General features: G+C 38.3%; 2 protein-coding genes across 2 annotated transcripts; both read left to right on the forward strand.

Annotated features, from left to right (window-relative positions):
- Nucleotides 1-3,194: 3,194 nt before the first annotated feature.
- On the forward strand, nucleotides 3,195-5,122 carry LOC112742291 (protein FAR1-RELATED SEQUENCE 5-like). The gene is made up of 4 exons (XM_025791529.1): nucleotides 3,195-3,460; nucleotides 3,521-3,922; nucleotides 3,983-4,429; nucleotides 4,498-5,122. The coding sequence occupies exons 1-4, from the start codon at nucleotides 3,195-3,197 to the stop codon at nucleotides 5,120-5,122; spliced, it is 1,740 nt and encodes a 579-aa protein (XP_025647314.1).
- Nucleotides 5,123-11,707: 6,585 nt separating this feature from the next.
- On the forward strand, nucleotides 11,708-13,110 carry LOC112740285 (universal stress protein PHOS34). Its single transcript, XM_025789051.3, has 4 exons — nucleotides 11,708-12,083; nucleotides 12,390-12,499; nucleotides 12,600-12,718; nucleotides 12,880-13,110. Exons 1-4 carry the CDS (start codon nucleotides 11,900-11,902, stop codon nucleotides 12,968-12,970), a joined length of 504 nt encoding a protein of 167 aa, XP_025644836.1. The 5' UTR covers nucleotides 11,708-11,899; the 3' UTR covers nucleotides 12,971-13,110.
- The last annotated feature ends 10,297 nt before the right edge of the window (nucleotides 13,111-23,407 follow it).

Consider the following 23,407-nt stretch of genomic DNA (forward strand, 5'->3'; position numbering starts at 1 on the left):
TGTTAGAACGGATAGAAAGCTCACAACCAATTAGTCTTTAAAAGTGTTAATTCAATATCGTCTGTCATTCTTGCTAGCTCTGTTAAGCTGCTCCATAAAATTCAAAGAACTTCCATTTTAAGTCGCCGTCTCCATGAGGCCAACTCTTAGTTTCATTTAACTCTTGGTTTTCCTTTAGTTTGGACTATTTTAATATAAAAGAATATTTATTTTTTGATTTGTTTAATAATAAATTTAAAAATAAATTTTTATAACAAGATTATGGTTATATAATATATTTAAATAGATTTTTATTTATAATTTTTTTCACTAATTTACCCTCAAAGTTAGCGTGAGATTATCCGACAATAATATTAATATAACTTGTCAAAATCGAAAATTGTATGCGTCGGAAAAATCTGACAATAAAATTTAAAATTTGTGTCAGATCCAAAAGTTCTAACAAAATATTTTTGTCGGAAGTTTTTTATTGATATAATTCGATAATAATTTCAACAATAATTAGAGTTTATCCAGAGCATAGTAAAAATACGAATAAAACACTTATCGAATACGTGAATATGAATTTTTATAATAATTTCTTTAGGGGGAGACTCACATAAAGTTGACAAAAACAACTTTTTTTAAAGTTGCTGACGTGTCACTTTATGATTGGTGTGTTATAAAACCGGTTAATAAAATTTATTTTTAAATCAGATACTTTAAATTCGGTTCGACCTAGCTGGTTTAAATAAACCGGTCCGAATCTTTTTCTTTTTTGCCCTTTTCTTCAGTCCACCAAACTATGTCGTTTCATAATCCCTTCTCCTCCCTCAACGTCACTTTTACAGAAGCCCTCTCATCTCTCATATCTCATTGACCCAATTTTTCTCCTTCTATCAGCATCATCCGACAAGCTCGTCGTCGGTCTCTCCCGGCTCCGATCTCGCGTGCCTTCCTTGCCGTCGTCGTCACTGGCGGCAGTAGCAGCAGCTCCCGGACCTGGACGTCGTCGCCGCTCCGTGTCTTGTCACTGCCTCGTAGTCAATCTCGCGCCGTCATTGCGCCCGTCGACGCCGAGACAGAAGCAGCAAGTCCCCGACTTCCTCCTCGCTTTCAGCAACTCCTCGGCCTCCTTCGCACAACCTGGTCCCAATCTGGTGAGTTTTCAACAAATTTTCCTCTTCGTCTGTTTTGTATTTGGTTGCTGTGTTTGATTTTTTTGTAAAAAATAATCACATTGAGTGAAGATCACCAATATGGGCACATTGGTATTCATAAAAAGATGAACTGTAAGAATGATTGAAGCCAAAATTGAGATTTTTTACTATTTTATTAATAATTGTATAATTGGGATCAAACGGAATTAAATGGGTTATGCAAAAAACTGGTAACTAAAATTGAAATTGATTTTGAAATAAGAAGTAGTGATGAAAGGGAAACAGTAATATAAAAAAATATAATTGCAGAGGTAAAATTGGAACGGAAAAGGAAATGAAGTAAAATTCAATTGAGAAAAGTAATACCAGAAAAACAATGTTACATAGCTAGAGTTCTTGTTCGAATTTAAAGTGCTAGAAAGATGCAACAAAAATTTAGGATTTTATATTTTTATAGACTACCTACTTAACGGGGTGATTTTGGGCAAATAAACAAGGGATGCATAGCATTTTTTCATAGCAGTATATGTGGCATTAGCATTAGTAAATTCAAGTTGATACATTAGCATTTAGCAAAGCAAATATTCTAAAGAAGGAATAGGTAGTCTAATGTTACAATTCCTTCAACTCAACCTACTGCAATTTTACTGGAAACTTACCTTTGCCATTCTTTTCTGTGTCTCTTCCCACACGGATTGAGCAACCACGGTTAGCGACTCCCTGCAAGTTCAATGCTATTAGGACGTTTCCATAGAAGATAAAATTCTTGCTTTATTACTGTCTTAAGCTTTAACAATAAAGTTCCAAGATCGATCCCTATTGCAGGACCCTTTTGTTTTTTTGCCATCCTTCAATTCTCTGTCAAAAGCAGTGTATAAATGAAGTATGAATATGAATAGCTTCTGAGCGTGTACATATGTACAGAGAAAAAGAAAGTTATACTAATAAAAGGGTTTATTTAGGTTCCTTGAAACCAAAAAATAAATTAATAATATCAAGGGTGAAGCTCAATTGCATTGTGTGCTAACAAAAATTATACGTTGATGGAAAAGTTTATTATCATTTAAAGCTTTACAATTACTCTTAAGATTATCCATTAACAATAACAATTAAGCATTGACCTGCGTGTCTGATCAGAAACTGAAAAAATAAGTATAGTGTATAACATTGTTGTGGACACAGTTACACATACCTTAGAACTCAAAAGGGTAGATAGATGAGTCAAGAAAGAAACCAACAAATATAAATAAAAACGAAGAAGATAATAAAAAAAATCTCATTTCCTTTTATATATATATAGCACAAATGATCATTTGTTCGGACGAAATAGATCAAGAATGTAGGAGTTCTGTTGAACTCTAAATTTTAAATTCGAATTTTAAGCAATAGGTAATTTCAAGCAATACCCAAGAGAACGTGTCTATGCTGGCTGTTTCATGCTTTCCTGTCAACCTTCTTTCATTTCCTTCTCCATTTCACATTTCACTTATGTTAAATTCATATTTGCATGTTTGGGTTAAGTGCTTGCCATGTTTGGTTGACCAATTTCATTTTTCTTAATTAAATGAAACTGTAAATGACATTGGACGTGTTAGTGTTTACTTTTGAAGAAATGATATTTCTGCAATTAAATTAGGGCCTAAACTTGACTTTTTTGTTAATTTAGTGTGCAACCATCTAATTTAGTGTTCATTTGTTTGGTTTGAGAAACCTTGGTAACTTGGTAAGGGTGTGCAAAACTTAGACGGAGTTGAAATTTAACCTAAATTTAAAGTATATTTTGTTGATTTAGACTTGTCATTTTTTTCGGTATTTATTTTGTATCTGAATTAGGATTATGCTCTAAATCTAATTATTTGAAATATATTGGATAAAATACTAGAGTTGAATTTGAATCTATTAAATATACTGAGGTCTGCAAAATACAATTCTAAGGTGTCTTGAAGAAGTAGAAAATTATATGTGTATCTCCTACTTCTACCTGTTCTTGTTTAGGGGGTAAAATTTTTACTTTTTTACATATATAGAATTAGAAAGAAAACGAGTCTGGGTGTAATGGATGTTGATTCAGAACCACTCAATTCAGAAGAGAACGTTGAAGATTGCTTGATGACCGGTGTGGAAGAGAATGTAAATTGCACTTGTGATTGCGGTGGCAGCAGTAGCAAGTGTGTTGTTGTGACGGCCGATGATATTATAAACCAGACATTTGAAACATCGGATGCAGCTTATCACTTGTATGTGCGTTATGCAAGGTGTGTCAGGTTCGGAGTTCACAAGGGTGATACAGCGCGTGGAAAAGATGGAACACAACGCAGAAGGTGATTTTTTTGCAACAAGGAAGGAAAGAGAGCCGATAAATACATCTCTAATTTGAACAGGAAGAGGGAGCATAAAGTGCTGACTTGTACGGGTTGTGAAGCCATGCTTGCGATGTACTTTGACACCAAAACTTCAGCTTGGAGAGTTAAAAAATTAGTTGAGAAGCACAACCACGATCTTGTCCCCCAATGCTTGGTACACCTAATTCCAAACCACCATGGGATGAATGAGGCTCAAAAAGCTCAGGCAAACACCATGCACGATAATGGTCTTCCAAGCGCTAAGATAATGGGACTAATGGTAGGCCAAGCCGGGGGTTATGCTAATGTCGGGTTCACAAAGAAGGATCTGGATAACCACATTGAAATAACTCGTCGTGCAAAGCTCATTGGTGGGGATTCTAATGCAACAATTAGCTATCTACTTGGAAAAGCCGATGTTGACCCCATGGCCATGGCAAGGTACAGTGCTACTGATGAAAGTAGGCTGGCGAATCTATTTTAGGCAAATGGCATTTGTAGGGCGGATTATCAGTGCATTGGAGATGTGCTTGCATTTGATACAACCTATCGGAAAAATAAGTACAGAAGACTGTTGGTTATCTTCTCGGGTTGTAACCATCACCGTCAAACATGCATATTTGACTTTGCCTTGATAGACAACGAACAAACGGAAACATATACGTGGTTGTTGCAAAACTTTCTAGATGTCATGCTGAACAAGTCTCCTAGTGTTGTGGTCACAGATGGTGATGAGGCAATGAAGGCAGCAATTCAAGAAATCTTCCCAAATGCAACTCACCGATTATGTGGTTGGCACATTCAGAAAAATGTAACGGCAAACATAAAAATCAAAGGTTTTTCCGACGACTTCAGAAGATGTTTGTATGCTCCATGGCATCCGAATGAATTTGAAGAATATTGGGAGAATATGATAAAAAAAAATATGGGTTGGAGGAAAATGAATGGGTACTAAATGAGTATCAAAAGAGGAAAAGCTGGGCAAGCACCTACTTGCGAGATAAATTCTGTGCTAGATTTAGAACAACATCAAGGTGTGAAGGGATAAACAACTTCATCAAGAGGTTTATTGGCATTTGTCAAAGTCTTTTAGAGCTAGTCCAGAATCTTGAACATGCTCTTAGGGATTATAGACACAACGAATTAGTTTCTCAATTTAAGACGGTGTACGGAGAGCCTGTGTTAACAACTCGCTTAGCTGCATTGGAGCTTTGTGCTGCAAATTTTTACAAACGGGAGATGTTTGGCAAAGTAAAAACAGAGATTGAAGGAGTGGTTGCATTAGATGTTATAAATGAGGAAAATATATCAACTACTGTTGTTTTAAAAGTTAAGGAGTATGACAGAAGGCAACATATATACACCGTACTTTATGAGCGCAACACCGAGAATATGGAGTGTGAATGTAGTAGGTGGAGTAGTGAAGGAATTTCTTGTAGCCACATGTTTTGTGCCATGAAAAGGGTAGGTTTACAGAAGTTGCCAGAAAGTCTTCTTTTGAGAAGATGGTCCAAGGATTCCAAAAAGTATCTGGACGAAAGTTCAGCTGGAAGCACTGTGCAAGATGGAGAAAGAGAATTTTTAATGCGCTATGGCGCATTGTCAGTGGCAGCTACGTGGATGGTATTCTTAGGAGCTTAAGATGGTTCTTCTTTCCATGATACTATGAATGAAGTCTCTCGTTTGACCAAAATACTAGAGCAAAAGTCGTGCTTGAAAAGAGGAAGAAGAGATTCTCCCATGCCAAACTTTGTTGGTGACCCTTCAGTTGTCAAGACAAAAGGTGCACCAAAGGGAAAAAAAGAGAGAGGAAAACGGAGGTGCACTAAATGCAACAATGCTGGTCATGTAAAGAAGAATTGTCCTGTGAAGAATGAGGGTGACAATTTGGGTGATAAGATTGGTGGTGGCACATAGGCTAGCTTTGGTGCAGAAGAGGTTAGTCAAATTCAAAATGGCATTATGCTTTACTTGAATTAAAATAACCTGTTAAATTCTATGTTGTAGTTATACTTGATAGCAAGTTTGAGTTTATGCCTTCTTTTGTCACAGGAGCTTCCCAAAGATCCTATGGTTTCTCAAGGGACGCAAGTTAGCTTCGGTACAGAAGAGGTTAGTAAGATACAATATTACAATAGTGGTTACACGAACTAAAATAAATTGGTAAATTCTATGCTGTAGTTATACTTGATAGAAATTTTGACTGCATGTATCATTTTTTCTTAGGAGCTTCTCAAGGACCCTATGACTTCTCAAGATACATCAGCAGTGCCAAATACAGAAGTAAATACATCTGTGCAGTTAAGGTTTGGGCTAGGTGACTCAGAATTGATTAATAGCCATGGGGCTCCCATCCCACGATATGGAAGTAATCAGTGGCTATTACAGGTATCAATAATAAGAGATGAATTATTGCATTGTTATAACTTAGTGATTAGTAAATTTTAAACTATTTGATATCCATTATGATTCGCTGAATTCCTTTCTTTTTCTCTCAAATTTGTTTGTGCTGTGGAGAACAGGTTGTACAACAAGGACAATATCCGAAGTTCAATGGGATGCAGTAGTGCATTGAGGTTGATATATGATGGAGACTGCTAGACTGTGTATCAAAGAAAAACCAGTAGTAATTTAATGTTTGGTTGTACTCCATGAGAACTTTTTATATCTTGAATCATTGTTTGAGCATTTTAGGCAATTTAATACCTTCTGAAATAGGTGCAGTAACAGATTGTTAAACTGATTTATTTTCTTTTTTACTTTTCAATTGTCATGACAGGTTTATTGTCTTAGTTGGCTATGAATTTTTCAATAACAGATTAAATATGCAAATATTTTCTTGTGTTTTACATCAAGCCTCATTAGTTTTGATAATAGAATTTGAATATCCTCAATCCAAATCCATCTAAAAAAGATTGATTTTTGTTCCTTATATTCTTCCTCCTTGCTATGGAATGAGAAAACTTGGACACTATCACAAGTGTGTTGCCTTGCTCTTTATTTTGATATTCTATTTTATGAAGATTTATGTTCTGTTCTGTGAAAGAAAATGCATAGAAATTTAGTTGTTAACACTTTTGAAAATTGAAGCCTCTTGTGTTCTCTGCTTTTTCTACTTAAGTTTAGTTTTCCAATGCATAGTTTATGGATTAAATTAATGTCAGGAGCCTCAGAGTTTGATGTTGTCAATGTGATTCTTGAGGAGGGACCAATCATCCTACATAGTTTTAGTATATTCTATCACTTAGTTTTGTCATCATTGTTCATCCTTTCTCAATTCAGTCTATGTTTTTGCTTTGAGATAGCTTATCTGAATTTTTACAGGAAAGCTGAAAGAATCAAAAGGTGCAAGGGCAAGGTATTTGCCTTGCAAGATGAACCAGAAGTTCCAAGGATGTGGTTACCTTTTGATGATGCACCTGGATTAGCAATGGCTAGAGCATTTGGCGATTTTTGTTTGAAGGATTACGGTGTCATTCTATACCAGAATTTTCTCATCGAATTTATTAAAATGTTATTAAAGTTTCAGTCTTCGTCCCACCAAATTTCAGTCTCCTGTCCCCACTTTTTGGAGGTACTTTTAAAATTTTGGGAACAGATACTAAAATTTTAGTACTAGTTTCTGAACTAACAAACATGATACTGAGTCTCAGTCTCCCAGTCTTCATCCTAGATATGAAATTTTTGTTTTCTCTTTTTCTTACTTTGGCTATCTTTTATGTCATAAAAAAAATCTTAATTTTCTTTCAATACCATATTAAATTCACATTAATATATAAGTTCAAATTAAAGTTTAAAATCTGCCATCAACATCATCACTTTAACTTATCAAACTGTTAACAAAGTAAGTTCGAGTTGGCTATCGTTCTTCCTTAACTCAGTTATAAATCTATAAACAAATCAAATTCAGGATGCCACTATATTAATACAACAATAGTTTATCATTATTTTATTTTAATACTTGATTAAATTCACATTAATTGCTATTATTTTATTTTAAACTTGATCCTGAATAAATTTATTTTCATTAGCTATTATTACAAAAATAATTCTAATGAATATACTCTAATTAAGTGAATTAAGTTATTAAACATAATTTTTAGATTGAATTTTGAGAATAGAATAATATTTTAAATTTTATTCATGCTTCAAAATCTCGTAATTAATGTAATTTACATAGTTATACCAATATTTTGTTTCCTAATGTATTAAATATTATATTATTTTATTCTTAGTTCTTCATTATTGCATTAATCAATAATTTTTTTTAATCTTAAAAAATTTTATACTTACATTAAAATAAAAATTTTCACTTGTAGTCGGATATTGGTCATTTTTATAAAGAAAAGTTATATATATTTTGCATTTCATATATAGTTAAAATTGATGATATCATTAAAAAAGGAAAGAAAAATTTGACATAAAAACTATGTGATTTCATTCTTAAAGATTGATCATCGTTCAAAGAAAAAAAAAAGTAATTAAGGATCTCAATTAAAATCCATGATTTAAGTAAAACAACACAAAATTGATATATACACTAGCAAAATCATTAGATAAAAAAAAGATTCTTATGTTAAAAATGACTAATTTTTTTGTTTAATGAAAAGGTTTGATTGGCTTAAATTATTAAACTAAAATATTTTTCGTATAAAATGTTAAATTTAAAGATGTTATAACTAGTCCAACTGATCCAATTGAATTTAACAAAGTCACGTGAAATCATCTCCTATGGATTCATAGAATTTAATTTATCTTATGTAATATTAAGTTGCTCTGAATATATACTAATCAATGCTATGTCTATAGCTTTCTTGTCTTTTCCATCAACCTCATGGATCCCATTTTTTGCTCTCCTCACTTGCATCCTCTCTTCAAGTTGCAATTGAATTTTGCTAGTTGTGCTAGGCACATAATTAAATTGAAACATAGTTATACAATATTTTGGACAATATATAATAAATGTATAGATTTAAATTATCTTAGAGGGTCAATAAGAAATATACTAAAGCTGTGTGTGGCCATTTCATTTATCGTGATGAAACGTTATAGTCATGCCATAAAAAATTCGGAGCCACTTAAAGTGGTTTTCATTCTAGCAGGAATAGAAGACAATTGTGATACAGTTGTACCGATATTTTGTTTCCTAATGTGTTAGATATGATATAATTTTATTTTTAATTCTTCATTATTGCATTAATCAATAATTTTTTTTTAATCTTAAAAAACTTTATACTTACATTAAAATAAAAATTTTCCTGTATAGTCGGATATTGGTCATTGTATCAATAAGTTTCCTTTAAAAATAAATGACTACTAGATTTTTGAATTGTTCGAGTGTACATCTAGTTAGGTAACAACAGAAATATTTAAAACTGATGCGATCGCTCTGTAATTTTCAGGTAATTTCCAGTTATTATGAGAACTAGTTGTATTTTAGTCTTGAGTTTTACACTTTTACTTTCGTATAAAATAAAGCAATCTTAGTCTTGAGTTTTACACTTTTACTTTCGTGTAAAATAAAGCGATCTCTAATTTTGTAAGCGCTCCTTTTTTTTCTAAACGCGATTCTTGAGAAAACGTCAATACACCGTACACCTTTTTGTTTAATCACACTTGAAATCTTATAACTGACTGAATTGAATTTCCTTTATATGATTTAACAAATTAAAAGATTCAAAGCTTTATATTAGAGCTTTAGACAAGAGGCTAACAACATTAACCACGAGATGTAACCAAAATAACTATACTCGGATTGAATGGAGGCACTTTCGCCATATTTCGTTAAATCCCCATATTTCGTTAATTGAGGCCAGTAAAATTTTTTATTATAGATAATTTTATACTCCATAAATACAACATATCATCAGCTGCGACCAAATTGTATCTCAGAAAAATGAGAATATACATTTTTGGGAGAAAAAATAGAACAAATTTACAACGATAATTCCTCCATATATGTTATGACAGTCATGTCAGCAGATGTAGACTGTTTTCTTAGATAGAAAAAGAGCGGCAAGGGTAGTTCAAGTTTTTCTAACTATATCATGCTAACATGCATCCACTATTTGCCACTCATGAAATGACATCCTTGTCCAGAGTCACTGTCAAAAGATTGAATTCACGTCCCAGAGATCAAGTTAGATCATTGTGGGCATCAAGACTTAAGTTGTATTCCTTGAACTGGCCGTTGTAAGTTATTACAGACATAATGGCCCTGGAAAATTGGAGATGTCGATAGTTCAACAAGCATATAGGTACCATAAATTAATTCAAACTTGGTAAAGGCAGAAATTGTTAACAATTGGATTCCACATTCAGTTCAATGAACAATTAGTTTGAAGTGACTATACTATATAGCTACTTAAATAGTTCTAAGTCTTGATTTTCATCTAACTGACCATAGTTTGTGTTATTATATATAAGGAATTTGATAAGAACTACCTACAGAACCTCAGACTATTATAGTATTAGTCCTACATGACCAAGAAAAGACTATTAAGTCCTACGAAAAGTTGTACAAAAAAAACTACAACAAACCTTGTGCAACAGAACAGCAGCTTATAGATTTGAGAGGTATATCATGCTAAGAATTATAAGCAATCAGGTTAAAAATTAATAGACATTTGCAGGATCTCTGTTTAAGATGAAGGTCAAAACTCAGTCTTAGAACACATGTCAAAAGCAAACAATAAATACGAGGGGAGACGGGCATCAATGGGATACAAATATAGACTAAAAAAGTGTAAACAATCGCCGTAAAGACTAGAGGAAGCTTAGAAAAAATAAGAAAATGTTTTAACCAATGAATCATATGTATTTAGCTCATGTTTGTAGCAACCAAAGACATGTAACAAATAGCAAATCATCGAAAAAAATGAACAACCATACAAATCTGTCCTGCTCTAAGCATGATATTACACAGTAAATCATCGAAAAAAGGAGAAATATTAATTTCTGGCAGCGATCTCCCTTTAACATTCATTTTCATGTACTAAGTGATTATTTAGCAAGACAACAACAAATTCAAGGTGCAATCACTAATATATTCAACTCACATTTCCAGCAATAAAAACATTTAGCTAAGTAATTATTTGAGCATGACAGCAACAAATTCAAGCTTCATTGATGATAATACAAAATTCATCTTAGTGATGATTTTAAGCAACAAAGAAACTAGCTCAACAAATTATTCAAGGTTCGGTGGTAATAAATACTAACAAATTCACGACAATGATGATTTTCAGCAAAAATAAAAACTAGTTCAGTTATATTTTCAGCAACAAATTCAAATCAAAGTGCAGTGATGAATTAGGGCAACAAAAATGAAAAAAAAAAGGACCAGAGGAATTTAGTGAAAATCACCAAATCGGGGACCAGCTTCTGGTTGGGCGAAGGAATCTGAGGGCGGAGAGGAAGCTGACGGCGAGATTCAAAGTATGAAGACGACAACGACTACCAACCTCGGGACCGGCTACTTTTGCCGCCGGAAACGACAAGCGCGAGAAGGCGCACGACTAAGTGCGAGACGGTGAGGAGCCATGGAGCGACGACGACGACGACCAGTCCGGGTCTGGGTGCTTCTGCCGCCGGCGACAACGAGCTCAGGGAAGGCGTGCGAGTGCGACTGAGTGCAAGATGGTGACGACTGGCGACACGGAGAGCGACGAAAACGTTGAGTGCGAGACCCGAGACGAGAGAGGGAGAAAGCTTGAGATCGCGATAGTGAGCAGAGAGATGAGACGAAGGAGACGAAGGAGATGCTGATTGCTGGGGCTAGGGCTTTTTTGGGGTTAGATTGAGAAATTGGTGAGCCATTGAGATTGGATTTGCCTTGGTTTGGGCTTGGGCTACCAAGAGTTTAGGGTTTTTTTTTAAGGACTTAATTGTATTGCCAAAAAAAAAGGACTTAATTGTAATTTTATATTTTTATAAATTTAAATGTTTGCAAAATAAAAATTAAGGATATATTTATCATTTTAATGAAAGATTTAAATATGATTTAGTTTAGATTATGTAAACCGATCGAATCAAATCGGATATGATAATTATAATAAACTAATTTTATTTTGGTTTATTTAAAATATTTTATTGACCAGTTTAATATTTCGTCCAATAGTAATGTGATACATATAACGTCTTTAAAAAAAGACGTTTTTGATAACTTTATCAGAGTGGCCGCCATTTCTTTAACAAAACATATCATAAACAAAATATCAAATTTTCATCTAACATCAGCCTCAGCCACTAATGGTATGAGGTGTGAACGCAATTGTCGTCGTCTTTTCTCTTGGCCTCACAAGTAGTTGATTCAATAATGCCCCGTAAAACATTCACACATAAATAAATAATTAAACACCAACAGTAGTGTAAAACACAACTGAAACCAGAAATAAAAGAAAGCAACGCGTGATCAGCATGCCACGTAGTAATCATAGGAGACTGGGAGTGGCCATGGATTTCTCGCCGTGCAGCGTCGCGGCGCTCAAATGGGCGGTGGAAAATTTTGCCAGAGAAGGAGACCATATCATCCTCCTCATCATTCGCCCAGACGTTAACTACGAGCATGGCGAGATGCAGCTCTGGGAACTCACCGGAGCTCGTAAGTTATTTATAGTTGACAATTACTTTGCTAAATATCAGAAACTTAGAGAATAAATTATTTTCTACCTTATTTTATTTGCATGATAATGCCCATTCATAAATGAATAAATAATCATTATCATATTAAGTATATGTTAGAATTAATCACCAATATCAGCCATTAATACATGAATATAATGATTAATTTTAATGTACAAATAATATTTTTGAATTTAAAGTATGAAGTATCCTATTTAAATTGCACTTGAAACAATTAATTATATATAGGCCAAAGGATTCATTCTTGAATCTTGATGGTATGCAGCTTACATACCCCTAAACGAGTTCACTGATGCTGAGGTCATGAAGAAATATGGACTGAAGCCCACTCCCGAAGCAATTGAAGTGTCCCAAAAAGCTGCAAAGGATAAAAAAGTATGATTTGAGTTCTTGATAACGAATATGTTAACAGACATTATGATGCATGATAATGTGCATTTTACTATAATAAGTTAATAACTTTGGTCCTTGGCAGGTAGAGGTACTCATGAAAATCTTTTGGGGTGACCCTCGTGAAAAGATTTGCCAAGCAGTCGATTCAATACCTTTAGAGGCTCTTTTCATGGGAAATAGAGGCCTTGGTCCCCTCCAAAGGTTACTAGCAAAGTAGCAAACGTTCTTTTAATAATCATGCTTTCTACTTAAAGCATAGGATTTGAGAAGCATGCATTGCATTTCGGTTATTCATGGTTTATTCGTTATGAAGAGTAGAATGAATCTCATTATGAATTTTCATCTTATGTTGTGTTTTGCAGGGCCTTTATGGGAAGTGTGAGTAATTATGTAGTGAATCATGCCACATGTCCAGTCACTGTGGTGAAGAGTGACAATCAAAATAAAAGTTAATTATTTTCCTAATTTGATATTAATTGTATAGGACAGAGAATAAATTTGTGCTACACAACCAAGTTTTGATGCCTTTGGGCCTTGGTGGATTGCATATGTATAGTTTTGCCTGTTTATGGAATAAAATTTAAATTAGTAAACGTACTTTACGTGCAATATAAGACAGAAATAGGTATATATAATATGTTATCATGTGTCTAAGTTGATACTCCTTAGGGCGTCCCTATTGAAAGTTAGTTGCTCAAAACTCAAAATGTTCTCAAACCGTGATGAGTAATAAAGGAAAAAGTGTCAAGAATGTTATTATTTTTTGAATTCTAATATTTCCTTCATACTTAAGTTTGTCTATATGGCATGTAATAAAAATTTTCTCCTAATTAAAATTTGTCTACAATGTATCAAATTTTGCCTAATTGTTCCTTATTAACTTGTTTTTAGTCATCTATAAGACATTAATTATGATACATAGTGTAAAGAATTTTATGTGCCCAACAATTGATAAGTTGTATCCCCATCATATAAAACGTTAGTCATTTATATATCCATTTAATAATATCATATATTATCATATACTTTTTCTATTTGAAAATATTTAATAATAAAAAATAACTAAAAACAACTAAAATTTACTTTATTTAACATACATTCATTAATTTTCTATTTTTTCTTGTGTTTCTCTAATATTATCATTTTCTACAACTCGTTAAGATAACATAATAGAAATTCTAAGCGATCAACGAATTTTCTTTAATTTTCTCTTACATTTGAATCAACATTAATTAACTTTTTATTTTTTACACTAAGAGTGTTAATTCTTAATATTACCGTAAAATAATATACAAATCAAGTAAATAAAAAATATATTCACAATAACAAAAATTTATAAGAGTTGATGAAATTATCTCTATTAATAATAGATACGATACTACCTAGTATTTTATTCAAACATAAAGTTCTTTGTATGAAATTGCTCATTCGTTTGAATTGGCTATTAAGAAAAAACAAAGGTTAAACAAAAAAAAAGGAAAAGAAAATACAATACAATACATATATTTCAATCAACTAAAGTAAAATTTTGTTTTGATACAAGAATCTACATGTCAAATGTTAATGCTTCCTGTACTAAAGAGAAATTTACTCTAGTTAATTAATATGCACATAAAAATGAAAAATATAAATAAAGCATAATAAATTAATAATATATACAGAAATGAAAGCTACTGATGGGGAACCATATGAGCAATGGCAAGACAATTGCTTGCCATAATTCCAACCGACCCGGAAACGAAGGTAGAGGACTCGAGATCCTGAAACCCGCTCTCACATGTTGCCACGTCAGCCATAACAGAACTAAGCATGATGGTAACCGTTCCAAGATCACGCCCCGCAGCAGCATCACTCGCTTTTTGGAGGTTCTCAAGCGCGTTGGTATACTGCACCCTACAGTCCACGTACATGACTGCACCTAAGTTCTCCGGCGACGAAGTGCTCGAGTGCCTCTTCGCCTTCTCTATGGTCAGCTTCAACTCGATCGAGCAGGCCGTTATGGAAGCTTGGAGGACGTGGGTGAGGTCGAAGTGCTCGCCGTGGAGATGCGGTGCGATGGTGGAGAAGCACACGTCAGGGTAATCGGTGTGGCCGCATATTTGTCTGAGTTCGTTGTGGTGTTTGGTTGACAAGTGTGTGATATCGTCGGGCATTGTTAACGTGTGGCCGCGTAAGGTTCCTTTAAGGAGATCCGAGAAAGAAGAGTAGAATGATGATGAGTCAAGGCCACCGCCGCCATGGCTCGACGGCGATTGTGCCGGAGCATCAACACCCTGGTAGTGGTGGGTTGCTTCAGCTCCAGGGGTGTCATCATGGAAAATGTGAGCGCCAAATGGGTGGTGTGGTTGCTGACTTGTCTCGGGCGCGTGAGCCTGGTGATGATAATAGCGAGGGAAGGTGGCGTTAGATTGACTTAATAGCGAAAAACATATGAGGATTATTAATGTGGAGAAATAGTGTTTCATTTTGATTACTTGAAAGGTTTTGCAACGAAGGAAAATAATCAGGGGAAATGCAATTGTTGGGGGGCACGGGAGAAGGGATTTATAACACAATATAATGGAATTTGGGTTTGGTGAATTAACCACGAATTTAGGATGTCATTCATGATTAGTGTTGTCTCACGGGGTTAAAGGAAAGTCAATAATTTACTAGAGGTTGAAACTAGCATCTATTTTTTGATCCCTCAAAATACTACTGTATTAGTAATGTCTATCTTCTCAAATGCCATCCATTGATAAATAGAATTAAATAATATATCCCTGAACACAAACCCAATGCCTTTGAACTTAAATCCTTAACGTACAAGGTTTGTTATGCATAATGTGTGAATGGCCTAATAATAGAGAAGGGAACTCTCGAATAGGGCTGCAATGACTAGGGTAGGGTAGGGTTTGGACTCTACCCTAATCCTACTCGCGGGTTGAAAATTTTATTAAAACTTTACTCTACTTTATCCGCGGGTTGAGAATCTCTCAACCCTAACCCTACCCGCATCCTAAAGTTCTAAACCCTACCCTACCTGTTCATACCCTGGCCCAACGATTAAGGCCCAGGATCCAAGTAAAAAGGCCCAACCCAAAGGGTTGACCTCACCTTTCACCAGATCAGCCACTACGAAGTCGGTACTCGTCACGACTTGCTCTAAAGAAGCCGGGAACGAGGGTCAGTTGGCAGATAATCACTCATTTGAATGAGTAACTGCCCCTAGAATCTCTCTAACCACTTCCACGAGCCATATCTTAACTTCCCTAAGATAAAGGGACGGTTAACACCCTAGAAAAGTGGCACTACTCCAACGGTGGTTATTGGTTCACCACTATAAAATACACTGACACCCCTCAGGTATCTCTAAGTCCCAATACTCTCTAGACCTGCTAACACTCTTGCTGACTTAGGCATTGGAGTGTCCTTGCAGGTACCACCCCCCATTCATTCATACTCACAAGTCGGACGGAGGCCCCCAAGGCGCAGACCCTCACAAAAGGCTTCCTCCCTCAGACGATTGGGCCAACCAACGCCATCCAGCCCATTAATCTCCGGTTACCTACCGTAACATTGGCGCCGTTGCTGGGGACCCGAGAGATCAACCAGTGATGGCGGACAGATCCCCTGAGGAGGGTCATGTGGAAACAGATTCTGAACAAGAAAATCTGGATACCGAAAATAATGACGCGGACCTAACCCTCCATCAGGAAACCAACGATCAACACAAAGAAGGAACCTCCGGAGTCAAAACCCCGAAGGTGAATTCCTCAGAAGGCCGTGAGTCAGAAAAGGACGGACAGTCCCACGCAACTGAGCTTATGGGATTAGTCCATGTCCACCAAAGTCGTTTGGAACAACTAGAACAGGAACGGGAGCGACAAAGGGAGATAGAAAAGCACCTAAGAGAGGAGATGGATCGACGAAAAGAATTAGAGGAAAAACTCTTAAAGTTAGAATCCTCCCTCAAAGGTCGGAACTTCCGTGACAGTAGAGAAGAGTCGCCCCTAGGGGGGAAGATCCTTTTAGCGAGGACATAATGAGGGCAAAAGTTTCAAGAAACTTTAGAAGCCCCGATATGGACCTCTACGACGGAACCACTGATCCAAAGCATCATTTGAGCAATTTTAAAAGTCGGATGTATCTGGTTGACGTTTCTGATGCTACGCGATGCAAAGCTTTTCCGACAACCATGTCGAAAGCGGCGATGAAGTGGTTCGACAGCCTCCCCCCGAGGTCGGTTACCAGTTTTGAAGACCTCTCAAGGAAGTTCTTGATGAGGTTCTCTATCCAGAAAGATAAAGTAAAACATGCACCAAGCCTCCTGGGAATAAAACAGGAGGTCGGAGAATCCTTACGAGCCTATATGGAAAGGTTCAACAAAGCATGTTTAGAGATTCAAGACCTGCCCACCGAGGCAGTCATAATGGGGTTAGTCAATGGGCTCAGAGAAAAAAGGGGGGAGCCGCAGCGACTACTGTGAGTACCATAAAATATATGGTCACTCCACAAATGACTGTTACGACCTCAAAAATGTGATAGAAAAGCTGGCTAGAGAAGGTCGGCTTGACAGATATCTCATAGAAAGGTCGGACAGCCATGGGAAGAGAAAGCGAGATGATGTGGATAGAAGAGACCCACCACCACAGACCCCGGAGAGACATATCCATATGATCTCAGGAGGGTTCGCAGGAGGGGGACTCACCAAATCCTCTCGCAAAAGGCATCTCAAGAGAGTCTACCAGGTCGGCGGAGAGTCATCCGACCTCCCCACCATTTCATTCACAAAAGAAGATGGGCAAGGAATAATCCCTGGACACGATGATCCAGTGGTAATAACTATGATCCTAGCAAATGCTCATCTCCACAGAACCCTAGTAGACCAAGGAAGCTCAGCGGACATTCTTTTCATGCCCTCTTTCGACAAACTAGGGTTGGATGAAAAAGAGTTAAGAGCTTACCCCGACACCTTGTACGGATTAGGTGACACGCCCATAAAGTCACTGGGATTTTTGCCCCTCCACACCACTTTTGGAAAAGGGGAAAAATAAAAAACTCTAAGTATAGACTTCATAGTCATCGATGTAGGGTCAGCAAATAATGCTTTAATCGGCAGAGCTACCCTTAATCGACTCGGAGCGGTGGTATCCACTCCTCACCTTTGTATGAAATTCCCGACCTCAGCGGGAATAGCAACGGTAAGGGGAGATCAAAAATTGGCAAGGAAATGCTACAATGAAAGCCTAAACCTGAGAGGAAAAGGCAGAGAAGTTCACACAGTAGAGCTCGGAGGCGCAAGGGCTAAAGAGGAGCTGCGTCCACAACCGGGAGGAAAAACAGAGGAGATACAGGTCGGCGAAGAGGAGGGAAAAAATACTCACATAGGGGCCAACCTAGGGGAAACCCTAAAACAAGGGTTGACTAAGCTCCTAAGAGATAACTCCGATCTCTTCGCCTGGAAGGCCTCCGACATGCCTGGGATAGACCCCGAGCTCATGTCTCATAAGCTCTCGGTTTACCCGAGGTCCCGACCTGTACAACAAAGAAGACGCAAGCTCGGCCCAGAACGAGCCCTAATAGTAGAAGAGCAAGTACAAGCGCTCCTAGAAGCCGGCTTCATCAGAGAAGTCAAGTACCCAACATGGCTAGCCAATGTAGTGCTAGTCAAAAAACAAAATGGTAAATGGAGAATGTGTGTCGACTATACCGACTTAAATAAGGCCTGTCCCAAGGACCCTTATCCACTGCCAAGTATTGACACCCTGGTAGACTCCAGCTCGGGGTATCAATACTTGTCATTCATGGACGCCTACTCGGGGTATAACCAAATCCCGATGTATGAGCCAGATCAGGAGAAAACATCATTCATCACGCCCAGAGCTAATTTTTGCTACGTGGTCATGCCGTTTGGATTGAAGAATGCAGGGGCCATATACCAGAGGTTGATGAATAAGGTGTTTGCCTCTCACCTTGGGAGCTTGATTGAAGTATACGTCGACGACATGCTGGTAAAGACCAAGAAAGAAGTCAACCTCTTAGCAGACCTCTCACAAGTCTTCGACACCATAAGGTTACACGGGATGAGACTAAATCCCTCAAAGTGTGCCTTCGCGGTAGAGGCAGGAAAATTCCTAGAGTTTATGCTAACACAAAGAGGGATTGAAGCTAATCCCGACAAGTGTAGAGCTATCCTGGAGATGAAAAGCCCGACTTGTTTAAGAGAGGTCCAGCAGCTGAATGGCCGACTTGCAGCCCTCTCCAGATTCTTGGCAGAATCAGCACTAAAATCCCTTCCACTGTTCTCCTTATTGAGAAAGGGATGCCAATTCGAATGGACTCCGGAATGCGAGGAGGCGTTCCAGGAGTTCAAAAGATTCTTGAGCCAACCTCCTATTCTGACCCGACCTACAGCTGGGGAAGACCTTGTCCTATACTTATCTGTAGCAGACAAGGCCGTCTCGTCGGCCCTGATAAGAGAAGACGAGGTCGGACAGCACCCAGTATATTTCATCAGTAAAGTTCTACAAGGCCCTGAGCTAAGATACCACAAACTAGAGAAGTTTGCCTACTCCTTAGTGGTAGCCTCACGAAGGCTACGACCTTACTTTCAAGCTCACACAATAAGAGTCCGCACGAACTAACCCATGAAGCAAATCCTCCAAAAGACGGACGTCGCAGGGAGAATGGTTCAATGGGCAATAGAGCTCTCCGAGTTCGACTTGAAGTATAAAACTCGGACGGCGATTAAAGCCCAGTGCCTCACCGACTTCATCGCAGAATACGCAGGAGACCAAGAGGAAAAACCAACTGCATGGGAACTCTATGTAGATGGATCCTTAAACAAAACAGGAAGCGGTGCAGGCATAATATTGGTGGATGAAAGAGGAACCCAGATAGAAGTTTCCCTCAAATTTGAATTTTCAGCTTCAAATAATCAGGCAGAGTATGAAGCCTTGATTGCAGGATTGAAGCTGGCGGAAGAAGTCGGTGCTACAAAAGTGATGATATACAGCGACTCGCAAGTGGTGACCTCCCAGATAAGTGGAGAGTATCAGGCAAAGGACCCAAATATGAAAAGGTACTTGGAAAAAACTCTGGAACATCTTGGGCGCTTTACAGAAACCGAGGTCAAACACATAACTCGGGATCTAAATAGCAGAGCAGACGCCCTATCCAAGTTGGCAAGTACCAAGCCAGGAGGGAATAACAGAAGCCTGATCCAGGAAACTCTCCAGAAACCCTCCGTAGTAAAAGAAAAAGACAAACAAGAGGTCCTTGAGGTAGTCGGATTAAACCTCGGATGGATGAACCCCTTGGTCAAATACATGAAATTCGACATCCTCCCCAAGGAAGAGAAAGAGGCTAAGAAGATCCGAAGGGAAGCACAACACTACACCTTGGTGAGAAATATCCTCTACAGAAGGGGGATATCAACACCATTATTAAAGTGTGTACCGACCTCAAGAACGACCGAAGTGTTAGAAGAAGTCCACCGTGGGATCTGCGGAAATCATCTCGGAGCAAGGTCACTAGCCAGGAAAGTGATCCGAGCTGGATTCTACTGGACGAACTTGCAGAAAGATGCCACGGAATTTGTGAAAAAGTGCCAACCATGCCAGATGCATGCAAATTTCCATGTGGCTCCCCCGGAAGAGCTCATCAGTATCACTTCTCCATGGCCTTTCGCAAAGTGGAGAATGGATTTATTAGGTCCTTTCTCCCAGGCGCCTGGACAAGTCAGGTACCTGATCGTGGGAATAGATTATTTCACAAAATGGATAGAAGCAGAACCATTGGCCACCATCACTGCACAAAGGAGTCGGAGGTTCCTCTACAAAAATATCATCACAAGGTATGGGATACCCCATTCCATTACTACAGATAATGGAACCTAATTCACCGACTCTACCTTTAGAAGCCTAGTAGCCAGTATGAAAATCAAACACCAGTTCACCTCGGTGGAACACCCGCAAGCCAATGGGCAAGCCGAGGTAGCCAACAAAGTCATACTGGCAGGGCTGAAGAAAAGATTACAAGATGCAAAAGGAGCCTGGGCCGAAGAGCTCCCACAAGTGCTATGGGCTTACAGGACAACCCCCCAATCCGCCACTGGAGAAACACCCTTCCGACTAGTTTATGGCGTAGAAGCCATGATCCCAATAGAAGTCAATGAGCAAAGCCCAAGAGTGATTCTCCATGACGAAATCGGAAATATACAGGGACACAAAGAGGAGCTCGACTTGCTCCCCAAAGTCCGAGAATAAGCCCAGATAAGAGAAGCAGCGTTGAAACAAAGGATGGCTACAAGATACAACAAAAAAGTCATTCGAAGAGCATTCGCCCCGAACGACTTGGTCTTGATCAGAAACGACATTGGAGTCAACAAATCAGGGGAAGGAAAACTCGCTACAAATTGGAAGGGACCATACAAGGTCAATGAAGTCTTAGGAAAAGGTTATTATAAAGTAACCGACCTGAACGGAACCGAGTTACCGAGGTCGTGGCATGCTTGTAATATGAAAAGGTACTACAGTTAAAAGCGAACTCTACTCGTACTCTTTTCCCAACTTCATGATTTTTTCCCCCAAAATCAAAGGGTTTTTTCTGGAGAAGGGTTTTTAACGAGGCATCATAGTAGGGGCTAAGGGAAATAGATTGTCAAAAACCCTTAGTAGCAACGAAGTACCTCCCCAATTAATAAAGATCTTTTCATCTTACAAATATCTCTTATAAATTCCTTTTTTGTTGTTTTCTATTCCTTTCGACGAAACGCGCCGACTTAAGCTCGATAAAACGTGAAAATCCCATGAACCGACCTAGATGGTCGTCAGGATAAAACGACGAGGTACAAGTCGGTGTAAAGAGGTTATAGAAGTTGATCATAATAAACTCGGAAATATCCCAACTCATAAGCCGGAACGGGAAACTGAGTAACACAAAAATGAATCACGAAAGTAGCCTAAGTCAGAAAAGCTTAATGAAACGAAATTGAGTACTAGGAATAACAAAAGAGAGATAGGAAAAAACCCAAGAAAAGACTAAAAGGCTGTCCTAAAGAGCCTTAAAACAAAAAGGTTCAGAAAGGCAGACAAGCCGAAGAAAAGGTTTTTTCAGAAAAGATCAAGGGGAATTCGAAAAAATCGCAAATCAGAAAAGCATGCACGCATAAGGTAACTTAAACCCTTATCCAAAAAAGGGGTACTTATTTTTTAACTTAAACCCCTATTAAAAAGGGTATTATAAAGTGTTTTGTTTACGGCCTTAAAAGGCCAAAAAATTGTTCAAACACTACCAAAAATAAATAAAGAGTTTAAAAAAGAGGGGACCCACAGGCCGGGCCCCAAATAGCCAACAAATTACTTTTTTGCAAGAGGAGTAGACAGATCACCACCACCAGAGGCAGAAGGAGCGCCACCAGGACCGGGAAGAGAGGCATCCATAGGAGACGAAGAGGAAGTCGGAGGAACTGCAGAAGAACTCGGAGCGTCCTTAGGGCGAGGAGGGGACTCTATAATTCTCTGCCCCCGAGTCTTCAATTCTGACTCAGAAATAATCTCGGGGACAGGGGGATCCACAATGGCACCATCAATGACAACTTTATCAGGATCTAAAGGGGAAAGGTCCAGGCCAGGAGCAATGACTCCGACCTGCTCCCTAAAGATCCTCCAAGCCTCTTCAGCCCCATCAGCAATAGAGTCCTCCAACTCGGTATAGGCCCTCTGAGAATTCAACAGCTCATTTTTCACAGACACAAGATCGTTAAATAAACTTTGGTAGCTGTCCTGTGCTGTCTTCCTCAAGCCCACCTCCATGTTGCATTGGGCTTGCAATTTCCTCTCCTTCTCCCGGAGGCTATCCTTCTCCTCCTTCAACTTGGCGACTTCCTCCTTCAACTCCCTCTCCTGCTCTTGATATAAAAGAAGCCTTCCTTCCAGCTCCTCGACCCTCGAGGTCATCCCTAAAGAGCTGAGAGGAGCCTTCTCAAAAATATCTAAGAGTTTGCCACAAACCTCCGCCGCCTTGAGGCTCTCCCCAACCAGAGTGGTAAGATGGCGCCGAACAGAAACATCATCCATGCTTATACGAGCATGGGGATAGATGTTCTTTCGGACGAATGCAAGAGCATCCGCCTTAACCTCACCAGAAGAGCCAGACTCTAAAGCCTTGCGCTTCTTCTTCTCTGGCTCAGGAGAAGATCGGGCGGAGGGGGCGGCTGAGAGAAAGCTGAAGAAGAAATCACAATGGGCTGAGAGGGAGTCCCAACGTTCCGAGGAGGAGGAGGAGGAGGAGGGATAACTGCCCTAGCGCCACCAGTTCTGGCGCGAGACCTCACTTTAGCCTCCTGAACTCTCTGGTAAGACTCCTGAGCGTTTGTCTTCGCCATCTCTGAAAAGACAATAACTAATAGATTAGACAAGTCGGAAAGGTTAGTCAGACAAGTCGGAAATCTAACAAACAAATAAAAGCTACCTAGTTGTGCCTGAAAAAAGGTCAGAGACCCCTGGAGAAATTTTTTTGTGTCCAAGTATGGGGCCCTCCCCCACACTTCTCGGAGGAACCCCACAATGGCTGCTTCTACCTCATCCAGGTCGTCCAGACCATATTTCTCGCAGGGGGAGGCCTCCAGCCAGTATAAAGGAAATCGGGGAGAAGAATTATCATCCAGAAAAAAGGGGTGGTGACCCTCTACAGCTTGAACTTTGAAAAAATAATTTTTAAAGTCATGGAAGGATTCGTCAAAAAGGGTAAAAACTCTCCGACCCTGTATGGCTCGGAAAGACACCCACTGTTGCTTATTGTTTAGCCCACTGAAGGGTTTGGTCATATGGAAGAGATAGAAAAAAATCTTCAAAGAAGTCGGGAACTCCAAAGCCTGGCTAATAAATTGATAAATTTTCAAAAAAC

This window comes from Arachis hypogaea, chromosome 14, assembly GCF_003086295.3.
Source record: "Arachis hypogaea cultivar Tifrunner chromosome 14, arahy.Tifrunner.gnm2.J5K5, whole genome shotgun sequence".
In the NCBI taxonomy this organism is placed as follows: Eukaryota; Viridiplantae; Streptophyta; class Magnoliopsida; order Fabales; family Fabaceae; genus Arachis; species Arachis hypogaea.

Coding starts and splice junctions, on each gene's coding strand:
- LOC112742291 (XM_025791529.1), top strand. CDS start 3,195: ATGGATGTTGATTCAGAACCACTCAATTCAGAAGAGAACGTTGAAGAT. Junction 3,461..3,520: donor GATGGAACACAACGCAGAAG/GTGATTTTTTTG, acceptor TAATTTGAACAG/GAAGAGGGAGCATAAAGTGC. Junction 3,923..3,982: donor GACCCCATGGCCATGGCAAG/GTACAGTGCTAC, acceptor TGGCATTTGTAG/GGCGGATTATCAGTGCATTG.
- LOC112740285 (XM_025789051.3), top strand. CDS start 11,900: ATGCCACGTAGTAATCATAGGAGACTGGGAGTGGCCATGGATTTCTCG. Junction 12,500..12,599: donor AAGCTGCAAAGGATAAAAAA/GTATGATTTGAG, acceptor GGTCCTTGGCAG/GTAGAGGTACTCATGAAAAT. Junction 12,719..12,879: donor GGCCTTGGTCCCCTCCAAAG/GTTACTAGCAAA, acceptor TGTGTTTTGCAG/GGCCTTTATGGGAAGTGTGA.